Source organism: Austrofundulus limnaeus, unplaced genomic scaffold (genome assembly GCF_001266775.1).
Source record: "Austrofundulus limnaeus strain Quisiro unplaced genomic scaffold, Austrofundulus_limnaeus-1.0 Scaffold77, whole genome shotgun sequence".
Classification (NCBI taxonomy): domain Eukaryota; kingdom Metazoa; phylum Chordata; class Actinopteri; order Cyprinodontiformes; family Rivulidae; genus Austrofundulus; species Austrofundulus limnaeus.
The window spans coordinates 1,316,326-1,325,139 of NW_013952479.1; the positions used below are offsets into that span (position 1 = coordinate 1,316,326).

Sequence of the window (8,814 nt, forward strand, 5' to 3'; positions counted from 1 at the left end):
AAAATTTCCTTACTTCACTGGCTGAAAATTTCGACATAATTTGAGTCAAATTTTCAGGCTAACAAAACAAATAATCTTACACATTCTGAAAACAAGATGATTATTCTTACACAATCAGTTCTTGTTTAGTAAATCAGTCTCAAAACAAGATCAAAAAGACTTTTTGGCTGATATAAGATTTTAAAACTTGGTAAGATGGACAGTTTTTGCTGTGCATGCTAGCCTCGCTCATGTACAGCGCTGTACTCCCGGGCTCTGTCAGTCCAACATATAGTGATAATGCAGGCAGCTAAGCTATAAAAAACAGTAAAAACACCAACCTTGTTAACATTTCCACTCGCTTTCCACGTCTGTGGAAGACCTTGACCCTCCAGCCCACCTTTCAAATTAACTTCCCAGCGGCAGATATGATAATAAATGATATATGTGACATCATGAGTGAAGGTCGCATTAAGTTAATTTGTGGCCAGTTAAGTTTATTAAATGACAAAATGGATCATTTTAAAACTTATCATTAAACTTTTTAACTTGTTTTTTGAAACCAACATTCTATTCAGTGACCTTGTTTCTCTACACAGATTCAGTCTCAGTAACTCGAGAAGCGTCTAAGAAAATTGTCCGACTTTTTTTTCGTGAGTTCTCACCAAAACAAACATGTTTTCATGAATGGATGTTGAACTTTCCACATACAGATGTATTTTTTTTTATAAAGACTTAAATAAAAGCATCTTTCAAAGATTACTGTCTACATCAGGGACGAGCAATGGTCGGGGCCACATTATTATGTTGACACCAGAGGGCTACGTAGTGATTACCTAAATTTATTAATTATAGTTTTTCATGTTCAAATGCATGTATAACTTTGTACTCTTGTTAAATAAATAAGAATGCAAAACATTTGAAGCAAACAAAAAAATAAATACTTTTTGCGAGCTGAAGTGCAAAGACTCCTTGAGTCTTTGGTTCTATTCTGGTAAAAAGTTGCTGTTTTTAATTGTTACTTTTAGTTTTTTGTTATTGTTGTTTAAATTGTTTGTTCATTTAATTTAAAACCCAAAATTTTATACACATTAAAAACAAAAGATATACCCAACATATACACAACAAAATATATATTTATAAATCAAATTGAAATTAAAGGAGGCAGAAAGAAGAAAAAATCTTATAATTTCTGCCCCTTTTTTCGATATTTAATTTAAAGCAATAATAATTAGGAAAAGAAAAAGAAAAAAAACAAAATAAAAACTTCAATTGATTCTCAAACAACTTAGATATACATTATAGAGTTTCGTATTTCTTTAACAAATTTATTTTTATCTTTCTCTTAAAGAAACACGTTGAACTGGCATTTTTATAATCAGTTTCCAGATTATTCCATAATCTTATTCCCTGAACCAAAGTACATCGGTCCTTCAAGTTTGTTCAAATTCTGGGTTTCACAAACATCTCAAGTCCTTTAATCTTATAAGAACTTTCTCTCTTAACAAATTATAACTGGATGTTTAAAGGCAACAGCTTTTTAAGAGCCTTATACATAAGCTGCAATACATTATAATCAACCAACTCATAAAATTTTAATTCACAAAATATTGTACTTTTTGGTACTTTTTGTATCTTTCTTCTGCTTATTTTGTTCTTGACTTCAGAAAGCATGAATACAAGTTATTTTTTCATACACGCATTTCTTAAGCCTTTAGTTATCCATGGTTTGTCAACACTATTTCTCTTTGAATAAGTCTTTTGCACACAAGTTTTTTTATACAGATCTTCTAAAGTGTTCATGAAACCATCATATGCTTTGTTTACATCATCAACATACACATCCTTCCATTTTTGATTTATTAAAATATCAGTAAACTTCTCTTATTTAGCTTTGTGCAACATGTTGTCGTGGCAGACAGCTTCTCTAAACAGCTCCGTGAACAGATAGTCTACCCAAAATAAAAACTAATTATTTATTTATACTCAAAACGCACTCTTAAAGTAGCTATTGGATTATAAAAATTGTATTGCCTTTTTACAGTTACATTTTATTTATGTATTTATATTTTTGGGGTGGGCGTGGCTTCATTGATGGACCGGACGAAAGCCACCTGTTGGCCACATGTGGCCCGCGGGCTGTCAGTTGCTCGTCCCTGGTCTACAGAACCTCGTTCAATGACATGTTCTCTGCCCTTCAAAAACAACATTATACACAAAAATATGTGCTACTCCCACGCCTCAGCTCAATCTCCGTATTTGAACAGGATACGATTAATTAGTTTAGACAAACAACTTAAATCGAGTTGACTCAAAACAGAAGGAAAGAAACAGACAAACGAAGAGGAGGAATGACTGATGATGGATGAAGGGAAGAAAACAAAAACATGCAGAGAGACAGTGAAGCTGCCACATGTCAGGGTGAGAAGTGAACCTAATCAAAGCAGAAAAGGAGTGCACACACACACACACACACACACACAGAGGTGTCCCTCTTCAGGGTCCAGCCCCCCCAGTTTTGACGTCACAGACGCAGAGACACAAAACAAGGCGTTCTCGGCTGAGCTCCGCACTTGACTCGGCTCACACACACACGCACACTGACACACACACTCTTCAGCTCACATTCAAACCTGCCCTCAGACACGCTGCAACACTTGGCTCAACACCCGCTCAGCCTCTCTGCACGGGAGAACAATCTTCTTGCAAGATGAAACACCCTCTCAGTCTGTCTGACAGAAAAACCTGCTCCATCTGTAGCAGAGAGACGCTCGTTTGTGTGTGAAGCCGCCGCCGGGCGCCCGACCCAGACCCCGTCCCAAAGAGCAGCAGATGTGACCGAGGAGGAGAGAGAAACACAATCCTTCCCGCCCCTCATCCTCGGGAACAATAGCCAGCCTCCAGCTGGAGAGGCTCGGCTTTTTTGTCCTTCTGTTCCAGCGAGGAGTGGACAGACGCGCTGACACGTTTGACCTGCTGCAGTGAGAGGAGGACACGCTGCACTCGGCTCACTTTGATTCAGTACTTGGACAGTTCCTGAGCTGCAAGCGCAGGGAGTCTCTGTGTGCGTTTGTGTTTTCATGAGAGCTTGAGGAAGGACTGAAACACATCCGATTTGGAGAGAGTAATAAAAAAGAAAACTCAGAATGCAGCCGCTCCAGCTCGGCCACACGGATCCCTCTGGAGCTCTGGGATCTCAGAGCAGCAGCAGCAGCCTCCTGAAGCTGGGAGAGAAGCAGCTGTTTGAGAAGTTTTGGAAAGGAACTTTCAAGGCTGTGGCCACCCCCAGACCAGAGAGTGTCATCGTGGCGAGCATCACTGCCAGGCGGAGAGTGACTGAGTGAGTTCTCTTCATTCTTCTGTCTTTGTTTCGCTCAGTTATTCTTTAAAGTTGAGTCAAAAAGGCTCCTCTGGAATTAGCTAGCTGCTAATAACTGCTAATAACTGCTGTTGGCCATCAGATAATTTCTGGATTTTTTTTTTGAAAATAGAGGTCCAAATATTGAGTCAAACATTTTGACCCAATATTTAATCAAACCAGCCCAACTTAAAACCCAACAACTTGAATCCAGCAGAGTTATCAAAATAACCCAGCAGTTTTTAGTGTGTGCATTTCAACAAGTGTTTCTCTTGTGAAAGTCGGTGCAAAATTTGGACCTGAGAGTCAAGTCAATTTGATTTCTTTAACAGCTAGATAACCTACATGTAATCTAAATGTTCAGAATATCTTTTTTTCATCAATATTTTTGATCAACTTTGACAGATTTCCTAAAAACCCTAATTTTCTTGCTTTGACCCACTCTGCTGGGTCAAAAATCGATTTTAATAGATACAATTTTTAAGCCAATTAAGAAAAGTCATCAAATTTCAGGGTAAATTAATGACATTTATGGTACTTTACGACTCAAATATGCTTTGACGTATTTGTATGTAAGGGTTAAATGCATATATTTAAGAGGTTTCACTAAAATCTAAAGCACACATCCACTCGACCCTCAGTGGTTTGAAGAAGAGGGGAGGTGTTTGGATATTTGTCTCCTTTAAAATCACGTGACTGCCTCTAATGTCAGACTTGTCCTCCTCCTCCTGTGACACTGCTTCAGGTCTGAGTATCTGCGGAAGCAGCAACACTTTTTTTTCCTGACACTTTCATCCATCCAGCCAAAGGTTAGCTGCAACACGACGGCGTTTGATGAGAGAAAATTAATCCTCAAAGACCTTTTCCTGATTTTTGTTTTTCTTCTGATTTCACTCGTGCTTTTATCCTGTCTGTCAATCAAAACTCACCTGCTGGTTTGGGCAGAAACTGTTCTGTCTGCTTCAAACAACTCTGCTTTTTGCTTGAATAGTCTGTGTATGCAGCAGTTACTCATTGCAAACTATAAAATACAATATATCCAAATAAATGGACTTCTAGATCCTAAACTGCTCTGCCATGGGCTTCACCATTATTGACCTGTTTTCTGTCATTTTGGCTGCTTCCATAGTTATAAAAACACTTCCACCGCTGGCAGCTGCTCACAAATCTTTTTAATTTAAGGACACATTAATCACCAATGTAGGAAGTGGAACTGAGTGTTTATTTCTAGATGATTCATTTTTCTTCTGTGTGTTTTTTATAAATATCAAAACATTCAGCTCCTTTAAGACATTCCAGCTAAGATTTTTGATATTTCAGCTATTCTGTTAATTTAATCTTTTTCCAGCTTTTTTTCTTGCTAATTTAAGTATTTAGTGTTTTAGCTGGTTTCTGCTAACTTCAGCTGTTTTCTACAATTTAAGCTACTTTTAAGCCAATTTCAGCTAATTTTAGTTTTGTCAGCCAAATATTAAGTTCTTACTACTTAATTCAGCAAACGAATGCTTTGTTTCTTTGTAGATTTAGGATTTGCAGATGCTTTTCAGCTATCTTGTTGCTAATTTCAGCTTTTTTCCCCCCTATTTTACAACAAAAAGCTAAATTTCGGTACAAATTTTATTTTTTCTGCAAAAATCTTTCAGCATTATGTATCCATGCTGCATTTCTGAAGAAAATGCAAAATCTGTATTTGTTTTGTTTTCTGACTAGTCTACATGGCATTGCAACAAGCATCTTTAAATAAGATTGAACGTTTTAAAGTAGACACATCTTGCTTTTAATTCCTTCCTTTTCACATTTAAATCATTCAGTTGGAGTCTTTATAAAATGGATCTGCAAAGCTTTGGTCTGAATTCCTTCTTATTCTAATTCACCAATTCACTAATTCCTATTCACCAGCCCCTCTTTCACCACTTTTTCTGATGTGTGTAAAAGCAGCTGGTTTTGTTACTGTTCCATTAAGACGCTTCAAGCTCCGCCCCCCTCCTGCTTCCAGATCGATCCACTTTGAGAGAGGAGGGTTATGTTTTCTAGCTTGCAGAAATGTTTTATTTACAATTTAATTAAAACATATAAGGCTTACATGTTAGAGCCAGAGTCTGACCCAGAACCAGAGGAGAATGAAGATGAGGAAATTGTAGTTGTTAAGTCCAGACTTCATTTGGCAGCTCCGTTGCAGATAATTTGACGTAACAGACTCAGCAAACAGAAAATAGAGAAAATTGAACGGGCTGAAAAATAGAATATACAGATATCTTTGCAGCACCAAAAGACTAAATTCAACTTTTCTGTCTCCTAGAGACTCCAAGTTCACAAAAAAATGTATTTAACAGCTAAAAAATTGGATTTTTGCATATGTCCCCTTTAAAATCACATAAATAATGGTACAACTTGTGTTTAAATATGTAGCTCGGTTGGGTGACCTTTGAATGATTTTTGACACTATCAGATATCTCTTATGTGAAATTAGCTATGTTAATGAGCATTAGAATGGCCCATTTCATCCAGCACTGGCAAAAGCTGCAGAAAGACACAGTGAACCACATAATGTGTCTTTAATGGCTTCTATTACTGCAGGTCCATAATGCTGCTCCGGGGTCGGTTATAAACGAGTTTATTAGCCTTTTTGGGTCTGACCTAAAACGACTTGCTGCTCTACGTATGTGACCAAACATGCCTTTGTGTGTCTGAACTCTGCAATCAAACCAAATAACTGCAGACGGTTGGCTTGACCCTGACACAGATGATGAATTGAAGTCTATTTGGGGGAAAAAATGGTCAAATAAATGAAGTAAAGAAACATTGCGTGGCTTGCTGCCATAAACCGAGCAGTCTTTTTTTTTTAAATAGCTGGTGACTCTGGAGCGGGGCCGAGCTGTCTCTTCAGCTAGCTTTCCTGGGAGGGAATGTCTCCTGGAGCGGCTCTGCCCCTGCGCTGGCTTCGTTCGGGTGATGGTGGTGATGATGGCAGGGCGGCAGGCTAGAGCGAACATTCCCAGAGAGCACATCAAGTGTTACTAAGTCGCCTGGATGGTTTGTGAGAGACGAGCGCAGTGTCCCCTCCCCTGTGGTCTGATCTTTGTCTCTCTGTGTGCACAGTGAGAGTTACAGTTTTTCTATTTCTTTTTTTACAAGACGGGAAAGATCGAAGAAAATACTTCTAGGCAAACTTGATTGTAAATTTTAAATCTTGCATACTTTAAAAGCACCTTTCATGCCAGCATTTTAGATTAAGATCATTCTTGTACCATCCTGTCTGTATAATCTTGTGCAATATTGCAAAAACTCACATGATCTGAAGTAAGATCTGTGAATGAATAATAGCCAGCTAAGACCACACCAAATAGTGCCTCAATATCTGTCAAATTCACTGAGTTGGAGTCATTTTTATTATGTAGGCCACATGTGTCAAACTCAAGGCCCTTGGGACAAATGTGGCCCGCCACTGCATTTTATGTGGCCCGCAAGAGCTTCAAAGACGTATTGATGTCTTGAAATAAGTACATGTTTTAAAGCCAGCATGGACCATAAACTTCATCTCCCATAATGCATGTTGATTATTGTAACTACAAAATACAGCATCCAACTAGGAGCAGGTACTCAATGTTGAAGAGTAGCTGGCAAAATTTGTTGTGTAAAATCTCCATTTTGCTGCATTTTTGTCAGTTACCTTTGATGCAGCGCAGTTGTACTGCAAAGTGGGAATTTACCACTTACAAAACTGGAGACAGTGGGAATTCCCTGTGGGAAAGTGGGAGAGTTCAGAATTCAAGATGGCATCTTTTCAACTCAGTGAGAGAACTTTCTTACTTTTACTTTTAATAGTATTTCTGTGTTATTTTGAAGATTTTTTATTATTATTGATTAACGTTAGATGCAGTATTGTATTTTATACTTTTTATACTGATCATTGCAACCTTTAAGGTTAATGAATGAATGAAAGATTTATTTATTTGGGACAATGTGCGATTAAAGCATAATTTGATACATTGCACCAGATTTAGCCTAAGGCTAATTTTCATCTGTAGTCCCATCAAACAGTAAAAACAAAACAACATCCAACAGTAAAATGGAAATAGGAGAGGGGAAAAAACAGAAGAATAAAAATAATATAAAATAAAACATTTTTTTAAATTAAAAAATACATAAAACACCACACCCCACTCTCCAAACATAAAATCATGCCCACCTCCACCCCAAACAAAACCTTAAAACAGAATGAGTGTTGGTGTGTGTCTTATCATGTGTTCTATCTTTTAGCCTAAACAAAAACGAGTTACGTTCTACGTCTGACGTAAAAGGCATCACCTCCAGGGCTGTAACCAGGAAGAGATGTACATTATAAGGCCAATTCATTATTATAGTGGAAGGAAGTATTTTTCATAAGTTATTAGTTTTGCAGAGTCTCTGTTCAGATCCAGCCTGGACGAACTAGGCTGCTGTGTTTGGGTTTTCCTGATATTAGTTCAAGGTCTTACTGAGGCCTGTGCTGCAGTTGCTGTACCTGATTGGAGTCAGAAGATTGAGAATAAAGTTTTAAGAAGAAATCCATTGGATTCCTGTTTTATTCAGACATACCATTTTTGAACGCATTTTTTTCCTACAATTTATTTCACCTTTTAGTCAGTTGTACACGTATCTTTTCAGTGTTTATAAGAGGACGCGTTAAAACACTGTTTCTATGCAGGAAATACCAGGTAGAGCACAGTTGGTGTTTGTTAGCGGTGCTCATCTATAGGAATGAGACGAGAAATGTGATGTTTTGGGTTTTCAGTTGAAGTTAAACACAAAGTTAATTAAAGGGGCAAAATCATGTAAAATCAACTTTTTTTGAGTTTTATATCATGTTATAATGTTATACTCTCATAAAAAAAACATGCCCAAAGCCTTGCTCTGACTCATTCATGCATGTTTGAGAAATCCTGCAGTGTTTTTAGGAAGCCATGCTGAGGAGCAAAACAACAGGCGGGGACCAGAAACACCTTTGGGGACCAGAAACGCCCCTGGGACGTGTCTTTAAGCCGAACTTCCTCATGGCAGAGCGCCCTCCCTCCCCTCTCCACACACCCCGCCCATGACTCCTGCAGGTTCTTGGGTGAAAGTGAAAGTGAAACTTAAACTTTCTGCTGAGCTCCTAACATTAGTTCTCACTCAGTGAAACTCTTTTCAGATTAAAAATACCTTTGAGGAAATGTATTTTCAGATGCCAAGTAAACTGCATCATAGCAGCTGAGACAAAAGCAGGAGGTGGTTCTTAAAGAGACAGAGGCCAATTTCAAGGCATTTAGAAGAGGACGTGATGAGAAGATAAGCTTATTTTCTATTTAAACATAAAAACAGCATTTTAATAACAGCTAAAGGTGACATAGATACTTTATTATGGTATAGTATTTAAATACAGTGGTTTGCAAAAGTATTCATACCCCTTGAACTTTTCCATATTTTGTCACATTACAACCACAAACATAAATATATTT

General features: G+C 37.8%; 1 protein-coding gene across 2 annotated transcripts in view; it reads left to right on the top strand.

Annotated features, from left to right (window-relative positions):
• The first annotated feature begins 2,463 nt into the window (after positions 1-2,463).
• srrm4 (serine/arginine repetitive matrix 4) overlaps positions 2,464-8,814 on the top strand; it is an 82,582-nt gene continuing 76,231 nt past the window's right edge. Inside the window, exon 1 of one of the 2 annotated variants that reach the window (XM_014011155.1) lies at positions 2,464-3,319. In XM_014011155.1, the coding sequence (XP_013866609.1) occupies positions 3,126-3,319 (194 nt within the window). In that variant the 5' untranslated portion in view covers positions 2,464-3,125. The remainder of the gene's footprint in view (positions 3,320-8,814) is intronic. The other variant, XM_014011156.1, reaches the window with a different exon arrangement.